Source organism: Maniola jurtina, chromosome 20 (assembly GCF_905333055.1).
Source record: "Maniola jurtina chromosome 20, ilManJurt1.1, whole genome shotgun sequence".
NCBI classification, from domain to species: Eukaryota; Metazoa; Arthropoda; class Insecta; order Lepidoptera; family Nymphalidae; genus Maniola; species Maniola jurtina.
Window position 1 is genome coordinate 5,478,022 of NC_060048.1, and position 27,772 is coordinate 5,505,793.

General features: G+C 37.5%; 1 protein-coding gene across 3 annotated transcripts; it reads left to right on the plus strand.

Annotated features, from left to right (window-relative positions):
- The first annotated feature begins 424 nt into the window (after positions 1–424).
- LOC123875466 lies at positions 425–27,650 on the plus strand. Of its 3 annotated transcripts, XM_045921304.1 has the most exons (23): positions 425–703; positions 8,985–9,096; positions 9,742–9,827; positions 10,410–10,668; positions 11,751–12,032; positions 12,895–13,027; positions 13,305–13,447; positions 13,874–14,078; positions 16,385–16,497; positions 17,578–17,655; positions 18,430–19,152; positions 19,541–19,643; positions 19,720–19,823; positions 19,920–20,274; positions 20,351–20,511; positions 20,587–20,765; positions 20,844–20,983; positions 21,617–21,853; positions 22,582–22,732; positions 24,110–24,358; positions 25,031–25,206; positions 25,954–26,088; positions 26,926–27,650. In XM_045921304.1, exons 2-23 carry the CDS (start codon positions 9,030–9,032, stop codon positions 27,107–27,109), a joined length of 4,263 nt encoding a protein of 1,420 aa, XP_045777260.1. In that variant the 5' UTR covers positions 425–703; positions 8,985–9,029; the 3' UTR covers positions 27,110–27,650. The 3 variants fall into 3 exon arrangements, with proteins under 3 accessions (XP_045777260.1, XP_045777261.1, XP_045777262.1); XM_045921305.1 differs by lacking the exon at positions 17,578–17,655 and having other exon boundaries at positions 19,538–19,643; XM_045921306.1 differs by lacking the exon at positions 17,578–17,655.
- The last annotated feature ends 122 nt before the right edge of the window (positions 27,651–27,772 follow it).

Consider the following 27,772-nt stretch of genomic DNA (forward strand, 5'->3'; position numbering starts at 1 on the left):
TACGCCATCATCCTCGACAACCGATAGGCGTCCATTGTTGGACATGAAACTCTTGTAGAGACTTCCACAAGCCATGATCTTGCGTGGTCTGATTCTAGTGGCGTTCTGCGAAGTTATATGTCGTCTGATGATGGGCGGGATACATAGTTCTAAAAAATCTACCTGGCACATGATTCTAGCTCAACGGGAAGTACCCTATAGGTTTCCTTCGACAGACGGACAGACAGACAGACAACAAAGTGATCCTATAAGGGTTCCGTTTTTCCTTTTGAGGTACGGAACCCTAAAAACCGATGGTTCTCAGTCCCCAGGTGCTAGAATGGCAACCTCGCAGCTGAAAGCGCAGCTTTGGCAGGGTCCACTAGGTGGACAGATGAAATTACATATCCAAATACGAATATTGTGACTGGCATCCAACAAGTATGATGATTTCGGCTCGGTCATCGGTGTCAGCATATCTATGGAAAATTAGCGATGCATGTCGTCGGTGTGATTCGCTCATACTACTCTCCCATTGTCAGTCCCCCCCTTGATGTAATTTAACTGAATTATGGTGTAGAAATGCCCACAATATAGTTTTGACTGGCCAGTGATGCGCCCGTGGTACCATTACACCATAGTGGACATAGACTGTTATCCTGAAGTGTTGTTTGTAAGTGCTACGACAAGCTACGGAACGTAGACGCCTTTGCTGAAAGCTCAAGTGAGTGTTACTGAAAATAGATGGTTTAACGTTTGTTTTAACTTTTTTACATGTCCTACCAAGACTTATAGTTGACACGTTTTGGATTTATAACATTTAAGTACCTTACCTAGGTAAATACAAACTACCTACCTAACATACTTTACCAAAGCATCTTGGATATGACTTCACAACACACAATCTGGCGATCCTCTTGCATGAATATTTTGTGGTGTTGGATGGTAAGGTAAGTTGCGGACAAAGCTAATCTAACAATTCTGGCCATCAAAACGAATATATATAGTGCCTACTTTGAATAAATGATTTGAGTTTAAATATGACTATACTCAGAAAATATGAAATAGGATGCATAATGTTCTCTATTTATTTTCCATCAGAAAATGAATTCTCAAACAATTTGCACGTTGTAGGATATTTAGAACCAGTGTTTAAAACAGTTCTCGTATGGCAATAAAAATAACCACGAAGGCTGTGGCGGGATTTCTGCTATGGACTATGGACCACACATTCTGGTCATTCACACATAATATGGTCCAAAAGATGGACAATACAAACTAGTAAAGGACAGTCTAATTCGCATTTGAATTAATTTCGGATAGATTTCGGTTAATCTCTTCGTTTAAAACGTATTCCATTATTTAAATTTTAACATGTTTTTATGTATTTATTTATATATTTATGAATTTATTTATTCTAATATTATATAAATGTATACTTGCACCACCTACCTCTAATATCTATAGCTATATCCTTTGGACCATTTTGGTTGCCTGGAAGAGATCGCTAGGTAGCGATAAGGCCGCCAAATTGGACCTATATTTTGTTGAGCTTTGTATGTGTTTTTCTGTACTAATTTTGTGGTGTACAATAAAAGTATATTCATTCATTCATTCATATGTATCTTTTGTAGGATCATAAATTAAATTACTCATCTTATGAGGACTTTTTAGTAATGTGCACACATAATTCGAATTGGAAATCTAACTGTATTGTGAATACCTACCTACTTTGATGTACTTCTTTGAATAGTTGCTAACAGATATCTATAGTTAGGTATACACTGCGATGCAATTACAGATGTTAATTAGTATGTACTCATATTAGTCTAAGCGTTTCATTTATTGCTGTTTAATGATTGCCTAAGTTATGTAGTCAGGAAGTCATTAACTACTCCTGTTTGGTTCGAATATTATATTTTACGTTTCTCATATTTATTTTATGCGTTCACATATTTTGTCTGCACAAATCGTTTCGTTGGTGATAAAAACAGGTTGACGCCAGCGCATTCTAATTAAAGATAGGAAGTTGGAATTGTTATGCAACTGTGACCACGTGTGCACACACTAGGTACAATAAACACGTATTATGCATATTATAAAGGGTACCTATTATGTAGATCTAAGCTAACCAAACAATGAAAATACGTGCAAGCTAGATAACAAAATCAAACTCAAAAAGTTTAAGTAATAGGAGACGCATAAAGTTAAACGTTCTCGTAATTAAGTACTAAACTTCATGGCGCACTTGTTACATAGATTCGAAAGCTGAGACTTTCAACCAATGCACAAGCTGACAGAAAATAAATACTGCCACGACACAATACATAACAAGTGTAAATTAAAAATTTATAACACCCCCGACAAGTGAAGGTTACAGTAACTAGAAAATAGCTGATAACTTTCAAACGGCTGAACCGATTTTCTTGGATTATAGCTAAGAACACTCTCGATCAAGCCACCTTTCAAACAAGAAAAAACTAAATTAAAATCGGTTCATTTGTTTAGGCGCTACGATGCCACAGACAGATACGGAGATACACAGATACACAGATTTGGGTCGGGGGTTAAAAAGCAGTAAGTATCGTACCGACCTCGCCTTTAGCACATCTCTATCGTGACCAAAGCAGCGAAACTACTGAGTTTTCGCCATGTCTTTTGTTGTGCGAAAAGTAGCAAAACTATCTTTTTGGACTTTGTCTGTGGTGGCGTTTGTTGGCGCGCGTGTTGTGACTTTTTGGAGTGTTTTTTTGTTAGAAGTGGCCGGTTTTTGTGTCCCGCTGGTGTTTATTGGTGGTGGAACTGACCGAGGAACTGACTGAGAAGCGCTCTAAAGGGGCGCCGCGTGTATGTCGGCGGGCGCCAGCACAGACGAAGTCCATACTTATACATATAGTTTTCCTAACTTGTAAATAACTACACACTTGACATTGGCTAATCAGTGTAAAGCCAGACGAGAGAAGAAAAAAAAAAAACTATCTGTTCCAAGTTTTATTGCAAAGATTTGACTATGAGTTTGTCTCATTCCCTGCGGAATTACAGTGATTTTACTGCTACGGTCTAGCGGCGGAGGGAGGCTTTACGTGTACACGAGGCCTTTCGCGGGAAAAGACACTATACCTATACATATTATGTACGAACAAGGATCTCACTCATTTTAGTTAAGTACGGCAAAAGCTTTAGTACAAAATTCCAGCAGCCTACCGTAGAAAACTGCAGACCGCTGCAATTGTTTTTCGGGGCCGCCAGAATTAGTATAGCTACAGTATCTACTCAAAGCAGAAAATATATATCCAGTTCTTTAAAATTCTTAAAAAATATAATATAATAACTAAAATATATAATCAAAAGAAGTCCCTTTAGGCAAGGTTCCGAAGATACTGGCAGCGTTTCCCCTTTGAATAGCTAGACTAATTCTTTGACCGAGGTAGCTGTCAGCTCTTCGGTCTCCTGTGATGTCAACTAACCTTTTTGCTATTTCCATAAAAAGCCTTATAGCGCTAGGACCCCACGGACCAAGGGTCTCGACACCGAATGGGACAAAATCATATTCGGAGCCTAGACATCTGTATTTGCATGCTTTAGCTTTTTCAGCTGCTTAATAAGCGGAAAATATGTAAACATGTTACCTTATTAGCGGAAAATGTATTTTCGACATGTTACAAGAAAGCAAGTTACATTAGAAAAACAAAATATTGGAAAAGAGACGAATGAAGATGCCCATTCTCATCGTGTCTGAAAATTCTATTGCTACGTGCGTTACATGACACGATTTTCGTCGCTACTGGCTACGCACCTCGCTAGGTACGTCTACGGACTACGAGAAGAACGTTACTCGTATTGTTAAAGGTAACCCTTCTTATGCATAAAAATTATTTATTGTTCTAGATCTAAACTAGAAATAGAACAATAAATAACTAAACTAGACTTGCAGCGAGTATGGAGGGAAGAAAATATTATGGAACGACTTGAAGAACCCAAAACACTTACTCTCGAGCCCCTCCTAATAGCCAATTCCATCGGCCACTCTGTAAAGGACGCAGTTTTTACTCCAGTTGTCCAATGATATAGTCGACATCAAGGTGCGGAATTCCGCTTGATAGAATGTGACTTGAAATGTTGGGTGAGCGTCATATTATTATCTGAGCAGAAAGACTGACGAAAATCTTCGCGGTCAATATTGCGCTTGCGGTTTCTGCATGTGTAGTAAGTATAAATATCTTACAAGTGTTGTAAAATCCATTTTATTTAGAAATAGAAATAGAAGAAAGACTTTTCCAAGATTCAATAACCTTTTGTACAAGGCTTTGGAATCGTCAAACCTACTACTGGATCAAAATGCCGTTCCTACTGAGAAGAACCAGCAAAAAACTCGGCGGTTTCCCTTTTCATGTTTTCAATTAACAATATGATGCCATGTATTTAAAGTAATTGTAGTCCCGATATTATATGTAAAAAGGAACGAGATAGGTACGATACGTTTCTAAAGTGAAGACTAAAAAATACACTTAGGTCACAATTGTAGAGCGTTAAATCTCCTCTACTCTCGTATTCATCACTGAGCATGAATCTTATGTCAACGCCATGTAATTTGAACGAAACATGTCTATGGTACAATACAATGTCATAGAGTCCCGCGCATCCAATTCAAAGGCAAATTCGACTCTGGTCCCTATCACGTCCATATTGGCTGTACCAACCAATTGTTTAACGTAACTACATATATTGCGAAAGGACAGGGAGAAACAGACATACTTTCCCACGAGACCGCCCTAGGAGAGTCCAATGCTAACCTCGAATAATCAAAAGTTAGATAAAAAATGATAGTTAAACAATTCCAGTGGGTAATGTGCATGATCTCATAAATAGCAAGCCGAAAGATCTTATCTGATAATGGCATTTGACCATTCTGCCTACCGCATGGTTAACGTACCTACTATTTACTATTCAATGTATTGCGAAAGGACAGGGAGAAACAGAAATACTTTCCCACGAGCCCATCCTAGCCAATCCCATCTCTACAATAGGCGCAGTTTTCACACTATCGCGTCGTGCGTGATTGCTCATGAAAGAGTCCCGTTAAGCAGTTATCAGATGAATGAACTTCCGCGCTCCGAGGAAATGTCACCGATCGATTGTGACTTTCGCATCCAGGCTCATGGACCGATTAAAATCATTTAACTTACCTAACCTTACCTAAAGGTACCTTTGTATTACTAGAAGTCTTTGAGGGCGTTAAAAAATGTTAGGTACAGCTATGCTAGATGCTTTTGAAGAATTCGTGTTTAGGCACAGTCTCAAAATCACTACTATAAATGTGAAAGTGGTTTATTTGTTTGTCTTTTGGCACTCCGTAACCCTGCCATGAATTGACGTGAGTTTTTGCCTCGATAATGGATATGTATATGGTTAAAGACTTGGAGAGTGACTTTTTATCCGAGGAATTCAATGAGTTACAGGATTTTTGAAAACCTTAATTCAGGTGGATGAAGTTGCAGGTAGCGGGGATAAAATAGATAGTAATTATGTAGCTGCTACAATTCCCAAAAATCAGTTTTTTTTAAATATTGTCAGAAGTGATCGACCTTTATTAAAACCATATCAATTGACCAGAGCGGAAAAAATTATTCAGATTCAGATGAAGCAGTCGGTTGAGCATAAATTTAAATATCTTACTGGAAGTGGGCAAAATTGATTTGAATTAAATACAAGGCTGAAGAAATGTCTGACTCTTGCAGTTTGCAGGCTACGAGAGATTTCGCGACACAGATAACTGTATAAAATTCAGACTACACCAATTACCTACAATTTGCTCCGACGAGGACATCGGTCTGCCACAAAGCACAGGAAACTGGCATCCGCTTTCCATCGGCACAATTTTTGGAAACGCCAAAATTTTACGCCGCAGGCCTTCATGGCTTTTGTCATGTAGATTTTCAATTTGTATGATGGAGGTACATTGTTGATTTCAAAAAGGTGTGGGTGATTCATCTTGAAAATAATTATATTTTGCGGCGTTATTTCATTAACGTTCCTAATTACCTTTACGGTACTTTAATAAACCCTTAGGGTGCCAACGGGTTCCTATATTACTAAGCCTCCGCTATCCATCCTTCCGTCTGTCTGTCAGCGGGCTGTAGCCTGTATCTCATGAACCATTAGTTATACTTAGAGATTTGGGTCCTGCACAAGTACTTACGAATTTAGATGACGATCTCAAAGACAATTTTGCTACGCAACTAGGTAGTACGATTTGGATTTATGAAATCGTTCATTTAGGTACATAGTTAGGTAGGCCATAACGGTGTATCTTTACCCTGAAAAGCCTAACAGTACTTTAATTATTGCTATCCATTACATGTTCTCTATTGATAATAACAATTGATCCATTGTTGATCACACGATGTGCCAATAATAAATGGCAAATAAAATGACCATCATTATTTGCATTGCGATATTATTCTGATAACGTTGATGGTCAGTGAATCTCACTATTTGGACCATTTTGTGCTATTATTGAATTTACCTTTATGAATAGAAAGCTCAGGTTTTTAGGCATAAAAAAATAACTGAGCGTGTAACTAAATAAGTAGGTAAGCAAGAGACAAAGGAACAAACAAGAAAGAGTATAGAGTGTCTACTTTTTATGTATATGGTATGGGTTTATAAATTATGTGGTCTAGACTATGCCTATACAGTAAATAGGGAAACAAGAGTTAACATTCGTATAAAATTCACGAATAGAATTATGGGCAATGAACTATAAAGCTACGCAAGGAAGTCCTCGTGTAACACGATATTATTATATGGTAAGAGAATGAAAAAAATAATGGGTTGCTTTAGAAAAACAAAAACGAATCGTTTGTTTCTTAACACTAATGCAACTACCTAGTAGGTAACAATAAGAAAAGAGAATTATTATAAAGATACAAGAAATAGTAAAATGACTACTTATCATTAATATTATCATTCTATTTAAGTCTGTTAGCACGATGCCTTTATCCATCTTTTATCGGCCAGCCGACTTTTGAGATCAAACAAACAAATCTAATGACCTAACACCACTTACGACTGGTCCTCTGTGACATTACTATCTAGGTATAGGCATTTAATGCTAGGTAGTGATATTTATTCAACCTTGTTCTCGATTGTTTCATCACATTCATCTTGTGCAGCGAACCGATGGTTTTGTACCGTGTTTACAGTACCTATACCTACATGGATATTAGTGATTTTAGAATAAGGTCTATCTATGACGTCATTTGTAAATCTATACTTTAATATTGTAATCTGAAAGTGTCTGTCTGTCTACCTGCTGGCTTTTGTTTAACCGTTTTTGAAGAAATTTGAGAGAAAAGTAGCTTGCATTACAAAGATTTTCAAAGAGTTCCCACGGTTTTTAAATAACATAAAAGCACGCGGGCGAAGTTCTGCTACTCGGTGGTTACCTCAGTACTTTGCCCACTGTGTAGTATGAAGATTCAGAGGAATGAAGGTTCGAGTCATTACATTACCATTTACCATGCCTTAATTACATATAAAAATATATATATGTACTTAATATCGTAGAGATGATCTGCAATGATCTATGAATTTGAGATGAAAACAGATAGGTGCTAATGATACCCGATGTCCAACCCACCTCATCCAAGTTCCATTATGTAGTTTTGTCTTGCAATACCTCTATACCAATCGGGCTTACTTCTTTCAATAAGATGCACTAAACCATCGTTTAGTGCATCTTATTGATGTAGGTTAGGTTTGGGTGTTAATAAATTAATAGGTTATAGATAAATTCTCTTTTGAAGCTTTTTTGTGTTGGACCAAGCCCCGTACAAGCATAAGTTCCAGCTTTTGGCCCGTTAGAGTACAACAGCTATAAGATTTTTTCTTTTTTACCCTAAGGGACTATCCTGCAGGAAAACCCTGAAGCTATACGCCTCATTCAACTACACTCAAAACCTCAATTGTTTATTTGAAAGTGACTTTTATGCTATGATGTATGCTGATGATTGTGATTTTTACTAGAAAATTCTTTTGTGATTGTTGAAAAATATTTATTTTATAACACGGCATGCATTATCTTTTATTTAATAGTAAATATTGTTGAGACAAATAACATTAGGCTTTGTTCAGAAATAGGTACCTACGTATAAAGTATATTATGTTAAGATTTTTCGCGCGTATCAAACAAGTACCTACATATTTGTAGATTTTATCTTGATTTTGGCTTCTTCTAGATCTAGGTAAAAAAATAAACTGACATGAAAATAGAAAGAAATGGTGCTATTTTGAGAAATAATAAATTGAGTCCAATTGAGTCATAATCTTTGCAGCATTACTACCCATATTATAAATGCGGAGGCGTGTTTGTTCTCCAATCACATCGCAACGGATCGACGTAATTTTTTGCATGGGTATAGATGCTATGGGCGAGAGTCAAAAAGAAGAATAAAAAGCTTCTTATTTTATAGTAGCTGTAGGACATTATTATTTCTATCATGCTGATCTAATAAAAAACAATTGTGTACCTACCCTTAATTATTTATTTTATAACAAGTACCTAATATGGCCATGCTATTAAACCTGTACCTACTTATCCATACTAATCCATACTTAATATTATAAATGCGAAAGTGTGTCTGTCTGTCTGTCTGTCTGTCTATCTGTCTGTCTGTCTGCTACGTTTTCACGGCCCAACCGCTGAACCGATTTGAATGAAATTTGGTACAGACTTGGGATACATCCCGGGGAAGGACATAGGCTGCTTTTTATCCCGGAAAATCAAAGAGTTCCCACGGGATTTTAAAAAACCTAAATCCACGCGGGCGAAGCCGCGGGCATCCTCTAGTTTTCTATATATGCACTTATTAATTTTTAATTTGCTGATGAAGTATATTTCTACCAATCCATATTTGTTCATCAAACATCTAGGATACAATATAATCCTTTTCTGCTATTCTTTTCGTTTTGCTTTACTTGACTTTGGTGTGTGTTTTGTCAAGGACCTTATGTGCGGTCGGTGACGTAAGGAAGAAGACAGCAAGAAGATGAAGCCCCGAGGGGCGAGCGTCATGCACGCCTTTACTGCCCTGACTATGCTCACTATGGCCAACGGTAGGTTACGACTACCAGTACCTAAATATTTTTCAGATACAAGTTAGCCCTTGTCTGCAGTCTCACCTGGTGGTAAGTGATATGCAGCCTAAGATGGAAGCAGGCTAACCTGTTACCTGAAAGGGGTATGGCAGTTTTTATTAAACCCAATATCCCTTTGGTTTCTACACGGCATCGTACCGGAACGCTAAATCTCTTGGCGGCATGGCTTTGCCGGTAGGGTAACTAGCCACGGCCGAAGCCTTCTACCAGACCAGAAATTATAAAATTCCAAACCCCTGCCAGAAATCGAACCCGGGACCTCCCTCTAATAAGACCACTGGTGCGAAGGATCAGAGGAGGAGACTCTGTTTCGATTTTATCGCCACTCGTTATGATTTTCAATTATTTGTCTTTACTTATTGGTCGCAATAAAAATAGAAACAAGTACTTGTTATTTAAATACACTTTTACAAAGTGCTTTTGAATGTGGAAATGTTTGTTCGGTTTCCATTGTTACGGAAATCTCTTCCACCGAAAAGAAACAGTATGAAAAATCGTTTTTCATAAAATGGTTAAATATGTATGAATGTATAATATATATACTTTATTGCACCCCAACACATTACAATGAACGACGCCATTGTAAACTGTTATTTCTTTCAGCCCAAACAACATGCAACCAAGGGATGGGGCGGGTAATGTACGAAAGATTACCAAATCAGCAGCTGCACGGATTCGATGATGATGTAGTATGTATAAAACATGATCTGCTACCTACTTATCTAAATTCAGGGCTATTTCTACAGAAGCACAATTTTATTTTATTTTATAAAAAAGAATATTAGCCATGTTAAATGACTAATATTCCCCTTTCCTTTCCAACTAAGCGTCAGGCTTGTGCTAGGTGTAGGTACGACAATAGTGCAACGGGCGGGGTTTGAACCGTCGACCTTTCGGTTTTCAGTCCACTCCTTTACCGGTTGAGCTATTGAGGCTCTAAAAAAATTTAACTGATAAGACTGGTAACCACCTACTAATTAAGTATCGGCAACTGCAATTAAAATGCAATCAAATAATATGCAAAAACTGCTGTTGTTGGTAAGGTTTTTTTGCTGTTATGTTTAAATTTTCCCCTCAGATACCTCGTTACCTCGTTATTAGACCGTTAGTTAAAATGACCGGATTCAGTTAACAGATAAGATGGTACCTATTAAATATCAGCAACTGCAATAAAAACGCAAACAAATCTGCTGTCACACGAGTAGATATACTCGTGTGCTGATGTTGTATGTAATGTATTTTTGCTGTTATATTTAATTTTTTCCCCTCAGATACGAGAAACAGCACCGCCATTTCGGGTATTAGAAAAATGTCAGGACCTATGTCTCAGGGATCGTTCCGGTAACAGTCTGGTCAGGACGTGCAACTCGATAGACTTTCAGCCTGGAGCTCGCATTGCAGCCTTTAGCCCTGAACCCGAGTACGAGGAATCAACGTGCTATTTGACGAGAGAACAGGCCGCTCCGGAGGGCATTGGCACCCTCATGATTGTGCCCAACAGTGTGCATTTCAATGAGATCTGTCTGACGTGTGAGTTTCTTAAAATATATGTATCTGTATTCATAGCTCGTAGCGTATTCAGGACATCTGAGAAACAAGGAATTCAAAGTGACGAAAATGTCAAGTATTTATTCAAAGTATGTACCATTATACCATTGTACAGTTTGCTTTGTTTATATACGTAAGTAGGTAGGGACTGGACAAGGAAAAATAATTTAATAACGAAATATTCTGCTCGAGAGATTTATATCGACAAGTAAAATTATTGTTGTGGTTAAAAAAAGGCTTCGAACAATACATAGCTTAGATTTAGGCAGATTAAAATTATTATTTAATACATTTGAGATCATTAGAAATCAAAATAAGTAGGTAGGTACTTAATGCAATTTTATTTTTCGTAATTTACCTACTATAACCACCATCGGATTATTGTGTACCACATCTAATGTATTGGTCCCGAATATGTCTGTGATAAATTTTATTGGGATAAGATATATAAAGAAACATGTTTACAGAGTCCATTTTAAGATTATTACCAACCAAAAGTCAATCAATCAACCTTATCGTGTTCTACATATCTTCAAATAACGACCATTGCGCGCTGTTACAGAACAGCTTTTATCCATCTATCTATCATTTATCTTCACATTAATATATTCTACTCTTACGGTAGGTTTATACATAATATATAATATATTATGTATTTATTAATCCTAAGCTAAATTAAAGTTACGCCTCCTGTGTAATCAATAATTGAATCAATCAAGGTCGCAAATTTTGTCATTTTTGGACGCTTGCAGTATACTGGTGCCCAACTTATAAGAATACCAGAAGTGAACCTCAATAAAAATATAAGAAATAATAAATATAACCCTTATTTACATGATTAAGGCTTGATACTCAACAAAACCTAAGATCGACCGAACCAAAGTGAGTCGAACTCTCGCAGGCCACTTTCAACATAGTTTTCCGAGGTGGCGCCACCGTTGCGTTCCTAAAAACATTACCAACAGATGCCACGTGACTTCCGTTCAAAAGCGCGGCAAACATGTGCGATAACAAACTCAAAGAGGAATTTGTTCTAACATCCGTTTAATATTATTTACTTGTAGCCAATCGTCCAGAACGAGAATGCCCATCCCGTCGCTATGTGTTCGAACGTCATGCTCGAAAGCGCTTGAAGCTACCACCGTCAGATCTCAAGGAAATCATGGTTACCAACAGAACCGAGTGCGAGGATAAATGTTTAGGCGAATTCAGCTTTGTATGCCGATCGGCGACTTACGATTCCGCCTTACGAACATGTTCTCTAAGCAGATTTACTAGAAGAACACACCCTGAACTGTTAGAGGATGATCACAATGCCGATTATTTGGAAAATACTTGTTTGAATGGTAAGACTAATATCAATATTTTATATTAGATGATTTTTTTTTTATATAACCATAAAGTACTGACAGCAGTACTTTATTAGAATTACAATCTAGCCTACGAGTAAAGCTAATAAGTAATATTATGTTAACCTAAACTTATAAAAGTACCTACTTATATCTAAAGGCCGATTCACACCAAGCACGTACACGTGACCACGCGGGTAGTGACGCGCGTGAATCCATAGACATGACAGCACGCATTACGTCTACGCGAACGTTCACGTCACGCAAGCGGTATGTCATATCTCATACAGTTCCATACATTACAACGTCATGGTACGCGCTACGTCTACGCTTACGTGCTGCATACGCGTTTGGTGTGTCCCAGCTTTTAGAGTCCGTCCATTGACATATTTCTTAGTTTATCGTTAGTTAATATTAGATGATGCGCGACTTCATCCGCGTGATTTTTTTTTTAAAACCCCATGGGAACTTTTTGATCTCCTGGGATAAAAGGTAGGTCTCCTATGTCCGTCTCCAGGTTGCAAGCTATCTCTGTATCAAATCGATGAAGCCGGCGACTTCATCCACGTGGTTTTGGGTTTTAAAAATCCCGTGGGAACACTTTGATTTTTTGGGACAAAAAATAGCCGTTATCGATCCCTGGGCTGCAAGCTATCCCTGTGCCAAACGTCAAAATCAGTTTGATTACAAGTATAGCTGGCATCGGCTGAAGCTTCCCACCACATCAGAGCCATTAAATATTGTTAAATTGACTTCAATTGGACCTCCCAATTAGCAGCAGGGAGGTCTTCATTTATCTGATCCTTACTAGTAACTAACTTATGGGATTCCTCAAAAACAATATTCTATCCTATCACAGCTGAACGCCGATGTGACGGATTAGCTGTCTTCATAAAAGAGGAAAACAAAAGACTTGGAGGACCTTTTGAAGCTGATGTCTTCTCGAATATGACTCTGGACGAGTGTCAATCAATGTGTGTTCGAGCTGAAAAGTAAGTGAAACTCTTTTTTCTAGATCAAGCGAGGACTAGGAGTGAGTATGAATAAACTGTGGACAATAGTGCAACGGGTGGGGTTTGAACTACCGACCTTTCGGATTTCAGTCCACTCCTAAAACCGTTGAGCTATTGAGGCTTATGATGTGAGGTTACAGTTTTGTGCCGCTCCCATCAATACCTACGATGTCGTTTGTCCGCAAAGCAGCTGAGTATCAAAGTATAACACCTACTTCTAAAATCTACTTCTAAAATAAACAAAATGTTCCTGCAGATATTTCTGTCGATCCATCGAACACGACGCAATGACGAAGCAATGCGTCCTCTCGGAAGAAGATTCTGTTTCTCAAAAAGACGACGTAACCGTCAGTGCATCACCCACACACCACTTCTACGACCTCGTTTGTTTAGATAATCGTAAGTATGATACTGCTGTTTTCGTAACAAACATATTGATGAAAGTAAAAATAATTTTGCATGATAAAGATTCAGCACGAATTAACATAAAATAAATAAAAAAACAGTGGCGTAACTTTAAACTGTGAGACGTGGTGATTTTCTTTTAAAGTTCTAGACGTTCTAAGCTTTGCAAAGCTCCAGAAGAACAAAGACAAAGGCATTTTACCTATAACGGCCAAATATTGAAAAAAAGTTGGAGAACTGAGTTAGCCAGTAAAAAATAATAGTGTTTAGTGTATTTTTACTCTTAAATAGAGCTTTTTAATTGGAATACGAAAATTAAAGTCATGGGCAGAAACGTGGCAGAAACCTTTATTGTTACGCAACTGAAAGTGTTATTAACATTACATAAAACCACAATAAGGTTTTCTCTCTAATGATTAGTCTCTCATCGGGTGACAGCTCGTGGGACCGAGTACCCGGACAACAGTGTGACGTCACACCTGTTCTCGCCCGGAAGAAGACCGGATACCGCCTTCCAGAGGTACCGGAACAGCCGGATCACCGGCGAGTTTCATTCCGAAATAACCGGACGATCGCTCAGCGAGTGTTTGGACGAGTGTCTGAGGCAAACGAGTTTCCAGTGCAGGTATGAACCATTTTGAATTAGAAATATAAAGATTTATTTTTTTAAATCAATTTTTAACCCCCGACCCAAAAAGAGGGGTGTTATAAGTTTGACGTGTGTATCTGTGTATCTGTGTGTCTGTGTATCTGTGTATCTGTCTGTGGCACCGTAGCGCCTAAACTAATGAACCGATTTTAATTTGGTTTTTTTTGTTTGAAAGGTGGCTTGATCGAGAGTGTTCTTAAAACGCCGTGTTCGCCGTTTGAAAGTTATCAGCTCTTTTCTAGTTACTGTAACCTTCACTTGTCGGGGGTGTTATAAATTTTTAATTTACACTTGTTGATGTAACAGATATACTACCTTCTAATTCTATAGAGTTAAACAGAAAACCTAAATAATCTAAATAAATGTAAAAGGAATAGCTGACTGACTGGACTGATCTATCATCAACGCACAGTTCAAACTACTGGACGGATCTGTCTGAGGATGCAAATACAGACTGCTATTAGGACATATACTTACTAAGAGAGGATTTCAATCCCTAAGAGGATAAAATAGGGGGTTGAAATCCTAAGGGGATAAAATAGAGGTTTGAAATTTGTGTAGTCGCGGTAGTAGTTGCGGGTATAAGCTAGTGAAAAATAAATTACTCTTGTATTATTAAGAAGGAAACTATAAATAGTTACATGCCATGTATATAAATTATTATCAGCATGTTATTTTAAACGTGACTGTAGAATAGATTAGCAAGCAAGTAATAATAATGTTGTAAATCAAACGTCGAGAATAATAATATTTATTTTGATAATACATGAATCCAAACAGTGCGTCAATACTGTACATAATAGTATAGACAACAGTACATACCTAGTAATAAAATTATAACGTTTCGTTAAGTTAACAGCAATTTTTCAATACATGTGTTATCATTTACCATGCCAAATTTCATGGTTCTAGGTCAACGGGAAGTACCTTATAGGTTTTCTTGACAAGAGGTGGACAGACGGACAGACAGACAGTACTAATAGATAGATAGATAGATAGATAGAAACTCTTTATTGCACACAAAAACACATATAAGGATAACAACACAGTTATCCTTATATGTGTTTAACAATAGGTAGATGGTTGTTGAGTATTGCCAATTCACAAATATCCATATTATGATAATGTTAAGATTAACATTATCATAATATGGATATTTGTGAATTTTTGTGTTATGTTTTGTGAAAAAGATACAAAAGAGGTTGTAGACCGTACAGATGTACGGTCTACAACCTCTTTTGTATCTTTTTGTATATTTGTATACTGTATAACATCTACAAAAATACTCTCCAGCCACAGATTTCTCTGTATCTCCATTATAGATTTATTTGACCATTGGACTAAGGAGCCAAGGACATGATTTGCATTCATGTTGCAACACCAACATGTCGCAATGTCAGACATTTATGTTGTAGTAGGTACACACAACACACAATCAGTACGATCAAATCTTTAAATAATCTCTTGAAGTTCGTTGAACGATAGGCTGTGAACCATATTACGTAGGTATCTATCTGGCCTCCACGGACTAAATTACTTATTTACTGAATAGACTTAGGTATTTATTGAATAAAAAAAGCTCTGCTCATCAAAACATATCTCTGTTTTACCATTATTAGGCCTTTGTTTCATTTACTCGATTGTTTGATTCAATTAGTGCGCAATTAGTCTGTTAATCAGTAGTTAATGTTAAATGATGATCACAAACACCTGCACGGATCATAGAAGACAAAAAATTACAACATTTCATCGATGTGGTATCGTAAAGAAACCAATTGTATTTTATAGGACGCAACACGTACGAGAGAATATTTGTGGTTGATTCAAACCAGAAACTCTCAAAAATCCTGAAAACAATATTCTTGGCTTAAAGAAGTCACAATATTTGGTTAGTGAATCCAGCCACAGTCGATCTAGAAATACTTAATCAGTGGGTAAATTAGAAAAGTGTAAGGAGACCCTAGAAGAACATTCTTCGATGACTCAAAATTTAAAAAACCCCAACACAAAAACCTCTATAAGAAAACTAGAAAAGAGCTGATAACTTTCAACGGCTGAATCGATTCTTCAATTATAGCTAATCTAACAAATCTTTCTTCAATTATAGCTAAGGACACTCTCGATCAAGCCACCTTTCAAACAAAAAAAAAACTAATTTAAAATCGGTTCATTCGTTTAGGAGCTACGATGCCACAGACAGATACATAAATACACACGTCAAACTTATAACACCCCTCTTTTTGGGTCGGGGGTTAAAAAGATACATTTTTTCGTTTCAATAGGTCCGCCGTGTACAGTGATCGCGCAAGGACTTGCAGACTCAGCAGATACAACCAAAAGGATGGCATGCGACTGTTGTATGATCCAGACTTCGATTACTATGAAAATCTAATGCGTAAGTAAAGATTAATATATTCATGTGTCAACCAGTAATTTGGTTTAGCATAATTTTTGATGAAATGCTCTTGAAAAAAAGATTGATTTCTACTTAAACCAAAATTGAAAATTCATTTTTCATTCATTGATAAGTATAGTTAAATCTAGATTAAGTATTCCTATGTCCAATGTTGAAAACATTCTTTGACAAGGACAAGCACAATGGTTTTGGATGACTTTAATTCAATTTTTTTTTCGTAAAACAATATTTACAATAACCTTTAGTAACAACTGAAAATTGTGTTTATATCATAAACGAAACGTAAAGGTATTAAGTATTATTTAATATCTTCATGGTTTAGGTATATAAAAATAAGTTACAAGGAATGTTCAATATCTAGGGCAGATCTTCATCAGACATTATTTAGTTAACTGGAGCATGTATCGAATGAACAAGACGGATGATATCAATATAGCGACGATAGTTAAGAGTAACACGATACAAATGATGCGTTGTCCTGTTATTGCCATTTATAAAGCCAATTGGCATAAGTAGAGTCATGACACTGAACCTTTGAAGCAGAAAATAGAACAACAATTCGCAACATTATAAGCCCATAATTAAGCAAAGAGACTGAATGTAGACATAGAAAAGGTAAGTTAGAAGAAAATAAGGTTAATTATTTAAGTAAGAATCAGTTGAGTTAAACAATTTTCTATGGAAAATAATAAGAATTGCTTTTCAAATAAGTGAAATTCCTATACATTCGATTTTGTCATTCAGTCTGACCTACCAAGAATTTTTTATCAACTAAATATAAAGAACCATACTTAGTAAGAAACAAATTATTTAATACAAAAATTATTTACTTACAAAAAATATTTTTAAAATCTTATAATTTTAATTCAAGTTTGACAAAATTTTATTAATTCATAATAATATTAGCAACATTACGCAAAAGTAGCGATCCAATAACGAAGGTACCTAAATTTTGAACATAGGGAATTATGAAGTAGGACCTATGTCTCTGAAAACATATTTTGACGGCCTAGTATAACAATTGGCATTTTTCTATAAATAAATAAATTATTCTATCAGATCAGCTAGTAAGTGGAGAAAACGAGGCTGGGGGAACAGCAGGAGGATCAAAATCGTCTTGGGGGTCTAATTCATCAGGTTCGATTGGATGCATTTTCAACGTTGTTTTGGTTCAATATTAAATTTTAGTATTGTAATTGGTATTATAATTTATAGCAGAACGATTGAATATTGCATGATCTTCAGTAGAAAACTTTGTTATTTAGTATGTTTAATTTATCAAAATTATTGAAAAATATGCATGGACTTTGTAGAAATTATAAAATATTGCTCAGTGTTTTTGTATATCTAATATTGTTTATTCAGTAAGTACCTATAATCATTACTGGTTAGAAGATGTCGTCTTCAAAGCATGAAAGTTAGTTAAGTTAATAATCTTTATCTTTTTATCTATAATTTCCTTATTATCGAATAAACTTTGAATTCAGGGGGGCTAGCACCAAAGTCGTTTTTATCACATTGTCACCATCATCATTGTCAATAGATCTAAGACGTCCACAGCTAGATCATACAAGTATCTTGTTGGGACTTCCGCACAGCAAATGTGAGAGAGTCAGCCAATCGAAAGTAATTGCGATCATTATTGGTGCTAGGCCTACTGTTTGATAAATAATTTGTAGTTTAATAATTAAATTGTAGTGTAGACTTGTATAAAATACATATGTAACTAGTATTATGTTGTTCGGTTGTGGGTATGCAGCAATTGAGCAAGCAGTAATTAACAGTTGAAGTAGTTTAGTAGTCAGGAAAGTAACTCTAATATAATTAGGTAGAAAATCTATAGTAGATCAGTAAATATCCATTTTATATCGCAGTCATTGTACTACTAATACGATCCGTTCTATATTCAAGGTGGTAGTAAAGGCGGAGATCGAGATCGGGATCGGGATCGGGATAGGGACCGGGACAGGTATCCACCCGACGTAGATCGTTATCCGGATGACGACCGGTACTACGAGGACGATCGTTACCCGCCACGGCCCGACCGGTACCCAGACGACCGGTATCCGATCGGCCCTGAACCTTATCCTGATAGATACCCCGGTGATCGCGACCGGTATCCAGCAGACAGATACCCGGACGATAGATACCCTCCTGGCGTTGGACCGGATAGATTCCCAGTAGACCGCTACCCTCCACCGATCGACCAGTATCCGCCAGGCGTCGACAACAGATACCCAGCGTACCCTGGTGGCAGATACCCAGTAGGAGACCGATACCCAATTGACGGCGGACGGCTTCCTTATGATCCACCGAATGACATTGGTGGCAGATACCCAACATCAGATCGGTACCCTGTCAGTAGATACCCTATTGACGTTTATCCGGACAGATTTTCTCCAGACCGATACCCAGCAGACAGGTATCCGGCACCAGAGAGGAGGCCGATGAGGCCATGGTCCAGCAGATATCCTGATCGATACAATCAGGACCGGTTTTCTGGCTCTAGCGATTGGGGTCGCTACCCGTACGGGCAGTACCCTGTTGGCGTGAATCGAGATCCTGTACCTTTGGGTGGTGACCGCTATCCTGATATGTATGATAAATATCCGCCGACCGGATCATCATATCCTGGTAAGCACGACATTTTGTTTGCACTCCTAACATTTTAATTATAGGAATTTATGTAGTACCTATTCACTTCTTGTTCTTGAAGAGAAGAATTTTAGTCGTAAAGAAAGACCATAATGTGTGTTTTAGTAATAATATTATGTTTTATGTGTAGTAAATTATTTATTATGTCTATTCAACTGTTGCGATCTTAAAATATAGTGATAAGGTTATCATGGTCTTTACGTAACCAGCAGGGCCAATTCAGAACACTTCGAATCGGTAAGTGATCGTACGATAAGATGTATCTTCAATCGATGATACATCTATCTCACCGTACGATAACTTACCGAATGCCCTGCTGAACTTATTATTCTTGAACAATTTCCTCTACTGGTTATTTGACAAGCAGGTTATGGACGAGGTGGTTATTATGGCCAAGACTACCCAGCCGTAGACAGATACCCGACTGAAGACCGATATCCTGATAGAGGAGTTCGTCCTGGAGCAGACAGGTAAGTTAAATACCTAATCGTAAAATTCCACCATTTTTCGAAATTCCGCGAATATATTTATACCGTCTATTTGTAGATACCCTGTTGAACCAAGGCCTCCATTTGGATCAAGAAGGCCTGTCGAAAGACCAGGTGGTTATCGTGGAAGCTATCCACCACCAGCATTAGATAGACCCATAGGTAAGGATGTTTTTTGGAACACTGCCACCAATCCATAACTTTGGAATTTGATTTTGCTAGTTCATCATAGTTTAAAATGAAAATTGTTCATTTTAGGTGGTTACGGTGGTTACGAACCAGATGGACCAATACCTCCCGTTGGTATTCCAGTAAATTCTCCGGTTGGTGGTGTTTTAGGTGGTCATATCGGAGGACCAATAGGGGGACCAATAGGTGGTCCTATTGGAGGACCGATTGGTGGGCCAATTGGCGGCCCCATTGGTGGCAGACCTCCTATTGCCCCAAGGCCATGGCAAGGTTCTAGGTGTGAAGAAGAAAGCTTCAGACAAGTTGGCAGGCAACGTATGCAACGGAGATTTGTACGTCGTTTCACAACAGCTCAATCTTTGGCACATTGCCAACGGGAATGTATTGAAGCTCGCGATTTTATTTGTCGGTCATTCAACTACAGGTATCAATTTATTTATAGCATTGGAGTGCTTCACTTGTGATAGAAAATGTTATTAACGAAATGTAAACATTTGTAGGGATGTAGGTTACGGAGCCGAACCACGTGACAATTGTGAACTTAGTGATCGTGATACTCGGGAATTGGATGCAGCCAATCCAGCTCATTTTGATAATACAGCAAACGATTACGATTTTTATGAAAGAGCACTTGGAAGAAGCGCTGACGATTGTTTAGATGGTAATCAAAATTTAAATTGGCATCAGTTATTTTTATAGCAACTGTAACTATAGCTTCAGTCATTTTCATCAACAGTATCACAAGTATGTAACGAAGATGGAATGGAATTTACTCTCCGATTACCAGAAGGTTTCTATGGACGCATGTACACTTATGGCTTCTATGACCGATGTTTCTTCCGCGGTAATGGTGGCGTTTCTAACGTACTGAGAATTACTGGAGCACATGGTTATCCTGAGTGTGGTACACAGCGGGTAAATAGAGAGCTTGATTATTATGCTGACACTTATTAGGAAATAGAACGAAATGATGATGGTTAATGATGTTTTCAGTACGGCGATACAATGACGAACATTGTAGTTGTACAATTCAGTGACAATGTTCAGACATCGAGAGATAAACGGTTCAATTTGACTTGTTTATTCAGAGGACCCGCTGAGGCTGTTGTAACATCGAATTATATTGGAGCTGGGTGAGAGATTAGTGTCGAACATAGCGTCTATTTGAAAAGTAGGTAGCATGCTACTTTGCATTACTTTGACGACTTCTCCAAATACTTTTCAAGTGGACGCAAATGTGTACTTAGTTAGATATTATTTCAAAATGATTAACAGTTAACAGTTTGCGTGATTTACTGTGAAGCGTGTTATTTCTGAATTGAGGGTAATTTTGGAAACTAGTTCATGTTTTGGGTATTGGGTTTCAGAGAATCGTTATGCTTGTCAATGTTTGAGTGTGGGTGTTCTTTTTTTGCGTGTGTGTTTGAATTCTTTTGTTGTCTGTGCTAGGTAGTTAGAGTAGGTTATTAGAGCGATTTGCATATTGTATGTGTGTATTTTATTTATATGATTTTGAGTGCTGTTATTAACTAACAGCTACTAACTTAGCACTTTGAATGAAATCATTATTTTCTTTGTATCTTATTTTTCTCAACATATTTTGCATTATGTTAATTGATTGTTATATCTAATAATAAGTAATTTAGTTGACTATAAGTTTTTGACTACATTAATAAAATTTCTCGGTTTCATTCAAAGTCAACTGTGTGTCTTAAGAAACCACATCTAAAGTCTAACAGTAGATTTGGCTATGATTTGGTCGACAGGTCTGGAAGTCCAATACCGATTGAATATTTGCCAGAGGAAAGTTCATTGAACTCAAAGGTCAGACTGCTAATCCTGTATCAAGGCAGACCGACCACGACGATCGCCGTGGGAGATCCTTTGACATTTAGACTTGAAGCTCAAGATGGATATAATTATGCCACGGATATATTTGCTACGAATGTAATCGCCAGAGATCCTTATTCGGGACGTTCGGTTCAACTTATAGATAGAGTCGGGTAAGTTAATCTGTATATAAAAAAGTTTTATAGGTATACCTACTACATTAACCTATAGTACCTATAGCAATCGGGGTGGGGATCCGTACAGCCTTCGCGCTAACCCGATGCGGGATAGCGCAGGTGACGTGCGGATGTGCAGGACGTCCCCCCCGCCTCGTACCCCGATTGCCATATTGACCTGTCGCGTACTATACCTACTTAGTATGTTTTCTCTCTCCGTCACTCGCTTCATACAATCGTAGTTCCAATTTCATTTGAATATTAAGCAACCACAGTCCATGAAATGTAGACATATTCTAGAAGCTAATATCTGTGTATGTGGTGTTTTAGATTTTTCTAAAAATATGTAGTTTTAAAATTACAGGGGCTCAAAGATTTGTATGTAAATTTTTAAGACCGCGTAACTTTGAAACCGAATATTTTAACAGAAATCTGGAAAACCACAGACATAGATATTAGTTTCTAGAATATGTCTGCAAAATTTCATGGACTTTGGTTGCTTAGTATTCAGAAATGAAATTGGAACTACGTTTGTATGAAGAGAGTGACGGAGAGACCCCTCTTAAACCTAAACACATTTCTGGTACTTTCGAGTACCTCGGAATTCAGATAAGTAAAAATGATTCAATCTAGCTCGCTTTATCCCCAGGAAGTTGTAACCTTTTGTACCTAATACATAATTCTATTTTCTTTGTTTGAATTTTCGGTGCAACATCTATTTTCAGATGCCCAGTGGATCCGGACGTTTTCCCAGAATTAGACAAGGGACGCAACGGTGACTCGCTGGAAGCTAGATTCAACGCATTTAAGATTCCCGAGTCGAACTTCTTAGTATTTGAAGCGACCGTTAGAACGTGTAGAGATGGATGCCAGCCCGTAAGTTTGTAGACCTTGCACACGGTAGTAACATTCACATATCACGTGCAGTGCAGCGCGTAGACTCAACTAAAATAATATACTGCGAGTATATGAGTAATGAGTTCAGAGTTGTAAACGTGAGAGACGCACCCTGTTTTTTTTAATGAATATTATAGTGCGTTTCATCGAATAGTACCTATGGCGTTATGTTGGCTCCCCTGTCTGTCCAAGTCATTGGCACTATATTTGCATAAGAAGACGCAGATTTTTTTTTATTTTCATTTGATTTTCCTGAATGAATGAAATGATAATCAAATGAAAATAAACGAAATCTGCGTCTTCTTAATCCAATATGGTGCCAATGACCACCCAACAGACAGGGGAGCCAACATAACGCCTACTATTCGATGAAACGCACTATTAAGCCATGCTAATCATGACTAATACTCGCCTTTCCACTCCAATTAAGCGTAAAGCTTGTGCCAGGAGTAGGTACGACAATAGTGCAACGGGTGGGGTTTGAATCGCCGACCTTTCGGAATTCAGTCCGCTCCTCAACCGTTGAGCTATCGAGGCTCTTTACTTTTGCATACTCTACAAATCCAGAAAGAAATTATCATCGTGTACAAAGACTTAAAATTATTCAATTTTACAAGAATGCCAGCGATATTATTATTTGTTGTTGTATTAAACTTGATAACATTTACGTCAATGCGTTTTAATAAAAATAAATGTTTGTTATCATACTAGCTAACCAGCTAGGGTTGAGTCTAGGTTATCGATTCCTTATTTAATGCCTGTTTGTTTCACATAACCCAGGTATTATCGCCTATTTGTGGCTATTTCTATTTATAAATAGTTTGCTCAATAATAAGTATAGTATTGCTTGTGTAATCACTCTATTTTCCTCAGCTAAGTTTTTAGAATACCTACACGAATAAAATCTACCAAGTTGTGTATTCTAGCAATCCTCAATTTATTGTGGGCTCAGACAACGGCGCGTTTGGAACTCTCGTAGCTTTAGTTTTAAGTTTACGTATAGCTTGATTCATTATCACCATAATATACATCATTATAATTAGGCAGACCAAACAAATTCCACAGATAATCAAAAAGTGTGGGAGCAATGGCACCCTATTTTAATAAATTACCTATTTGAGTATGAGTTTGGCGATATATAGGTACCAACTTACTTAATTCAGCGAGACCCTTTATCGAATATTTTGGATCATTGCTGAGACATCCTTAAAACGATACAAAACAAGTACCTAAGAAATAATTTCTCTGTTTTCGACTTCACTACGTATTTCACGGACAGTTAGAGGCGTGTAGTAGGTACTTACTAGGTAGGTAGATATTATTTCTACATAGGTATAATATTTCGCATTATTCTAGGCTTATTGCCCGAGCCACACCGGCCGATCCGAGCCTTCCTTTGGCCGTCGACGAAGAGACGTCAACTCTACGATTGAAGCTGAAAAGAATAACACAACTGAAACTGTGAAACCAGATGAAGATGCAACGAACAAAACTGACAATAAGAGCGAAGCATCTGTGTACAAGATCTCATACGAAGAGGCAACTGTCGACAAATATCTGAAGGACGAAGTTGAAACTCCGAGTCATGTTCGAAAGATGATTGAGGTAATTTTGTTAACTTTTTCGTTTCCACACAGTTTAATGATTTTGTAAGAGATTGATTTCGTAAGTATATGTACGAGCTGCACTTAGTTTTGAAAAATTGGAATAAAATAATGTAGATCTTTACATATTCATCAAGAACTCCATTCCTATAAGTAGTCGATGATAAAAATACTACATATCTACTGGTCCATTGTCCACAATTTCAATCTCAAATTCAAAGCTCGACTTTTAAGGTAGGTAGTTAGAGTTATCAAACGTGATAAAATCAGTTATTTTATTAATTTTATCTTAACTAATATTCGTAAATGAGGAGATACGTAGGAGAACTTAAGTAACCGACGTAGTTCAATGGATGGCGAAGCTGAAGTAGCAATGGGCACACCTCGGTGGACGGACGACATTAAGGCGAGTCGCAAGAAGCCGCTGGACTCAGGCGGCGCAAGACTTCGGCGTTTGGAAGTCCCTACAAGAGACCTATGTTTAGCAATGGACGTCTATTGGTTGTTGTTGTTATTGATGATGATAATAGGTACCTTGATCTCAAGTTAACCACTTTTTAGAAATAGAACTGTACATACGGTAGAGCTGATATCAGAAAAGTACCTCTTCTTTTATGATACTTACGTATAGCACAGATAACCAAGAACCTAACTACCTACCTATATATTTTAGGTGTTCGACAACCGTAACGAGATGATAGAAGAAAATGGCCCGGCGGACTCGGCGCCTGTAGTGGCCGCGGTAGGCGTATGCGTGTCGCCCTACCACTACCGCGCCGTACTCGTCGCTCTGTGCGTTCTTCTGTCGCTTCTGTTGGCTATGCTGACCGCTGCACTGTATATTTACAAGTAAGATTATTGGTTTTTAACACTAGAATTAGCAGTCAAGACGACATGACGTGTCATATAAAGGTTGAATATGAGTTATGACACATGTCGTTTGAATCGTCCTCTAAAAAAGCCGCTATCTTGACTATGAATAGGTACCTACTGAAACTGTATAATTAATAATGCCCGCGTGGAATAATACCAAGAATACATTGCCAAGAATGAATTTCCGCGTTGAACGGTCAGGTTTTTTGCAAAAATGAGCCAGTCCTTCTGTCACTAGATAGGTAGCTACGAGTACCACGGTGAAACGTTTCGTCAGAATTTTTTAGCACTAAGATATGACTAAGATTAAATTCTGTTTGCTTTGCTCTGTTACAACAAAGTGGTAGCTTGATTTTTTATCGCTGTCATAAGTGCAATTCATTGTTAGCTCACCAGATAAGTAATGTGAATTCTTTGGGATGTTGTTTCGAGAGTCGAGTTTTTAATTTATACCTAGTCAAAGCTAGGGTGGTAGCCAACTCCCTGAATACTTATATATATGATGATTTAGAAAACGGTCTGATTGAGGAGACAAAATCGATAAAACTTTGTATAAATTAATCAGAAAATTCTCATCGAAACTGTGTTGTGACGATTTTCTTTTGAATTAGCAAGTAGGTAACTTAACAAAGCTTAGCACTAGGTTTAGACTTGTCTACTTATTTACTTTAGAGATGTGTACAAAATAATTAACTAACACTAAGTATTACGTTTTCATAAAAGGCGGTATTGGCGCGTGTTACGCAAGAATATTGAGGTGACGTCGGCGCCCATGCACCGGGCAGCTGCGCCTGCGCCGCGTCCTACGCGCCCTTCTCTGTTCTCCGCCTCACATCTACATAAACCGTTCTCTTTAAGGTAAATAATAATGTCCTCCCGACCGAATTTCGTCTACGGCAGCCAATAAACATAGATATTAGCCAACTGCGCGGGACATATTATAATGCACAAGTGTGTGTGCGAACACAGGTGCATTCTCTATTCACTCTATCTCATAGCCCGATGGGACGGAAATCCGCCACGACCGGAGATCGATCAGGCGCAGGACCGACGGCTCTACGCCCAATATAGGTATCACTTGTTTTAACGGTGAAGGAAAACCACGTCGTGAGGAGACCTGCATACCCGAGAGTTCTCCATAATGTTCTCAAAGCCAAGGATAGATTTCCGGACCAAACGTCTGGAAATGCGCACTTGGACAGCGTGGTGAACTATGGCCTAACTCTTCTTTTTCTGAGAAGAGACCCATTCTCAGTAGTGAGTCGGCGCGGCGTTAGGATGATGATGAGATGACCAAACTTCTTTCTTATCTAGCAAATATTGTTATTATTTTTTGGAAGGCGTAATTTTTAAAAAGCTTACTTACAGGACTGTTTGTCGTGTCGGCCAAGCCCCGTCTAGGGAATCAAAACCCATCCCGTTGAAAATCCCCTAGAATCATGAAAATTAGCAGATTGCAAAGTCTTAAAGCACTAGTATCTAAATGAAAAAAATCCGAAAACCGCGAATTAGTGAGTGGTTACTTTACAAAAAAAAAATCAAAACAATAGGTCGATAGTAATTAAATTAAAAAAAAATGATAACCTATCGTGCATCCTCCAATGTCTTTTTACGTTTACTAAACAACGTTGATATGTTTTACGTTTATGTTTATCAACAGTAATACACAGGTTTAACTTTTTTTTTTGTTTCTAGTGGTCTGGGAAGAAACTTCTCCGAAATAGGCGAGGAAGCGGGGTCGTCAGGACGTTTGGCGAACGCATTTGACGACGGCAGTGAACCAATTTACACAGACCCCTCACTCTTTGAACGGTCTAGGTCTCTCCGATCGCTGCATTCACTGGACTTGAAACCCGATCGTCGTGAACATCACGCATGAAAATATGAACTACCCTCACTTAAGAATTCTCAGCCTGCATTGCGGAATAATACTGCGTTGATTTAAATTGTAGTATGGAATAAACAAAAAGCGACCTTAATGTAACGAAATAGGGTTTTATCTTGTATACTAAATATGTTTAATATTGTTATTATTTCGTAATGCCAGTTTGCTATAATATTTAACTTTCAATCAAATAAATGTCTAAATTCTTGACTAACTAAATAAATAATAATTTAGTCTTAACTGTCTAAATGTGCTCAGTTTCTAATCCATCCAAAGATCTTTTATTTTTATTGTAATTTGTAGTACATAATATTATTTTTTACTCAATTTCTTAATTCTATTCTATTTATAAAGATTTATTGTAAGTCAGTACTAATAAATAAAAGTCTTTTACAGTGATTACGCAAATCTTTTATTTCTCAATTGAAAGCTTTGCCCAGCATAGCAATATTTGCTATTTAAAAATAGATATTTTTATGAAGAGAGATTTAATTAGTAAGAACTAGTACTCTTTTTTGATTTTAATAGTCAGCTATAGGAGTTGAAATTTTACAAAGTTCTGGCACTAACTCTTTTACTAAAATTATAGGAGTCTTAGCACATAAATTATATGTATTTTACTAAACAGGACTGATTGCAGATGCAAGAGATATAAAG

Bases quoted from the DNA above. Each gene is read 5' to 3' on its own strand.
- LOC123875466 (XM_045921304.1), top strand. From the start codon at position 9,030: ATGAAGCCCCGAGGGGCGAGCGTCATGCACGCCTTTACTGCCCTGACT. The intron at 9,097-9,741 runs GTAGGTTACGAC...TATTTCTTTCAG, and splicing joins TATGCTCACTATGGCCAACG to CCCAAACAACATGCAACCAA. The intron at 13,028-13,304 runs GTAAGTGAAACT...ATGTTCCTGCAG, and splicing joins ATGTGTGTTCGAGCTGAAAA to ATATTTCTGTCGATCCATCG.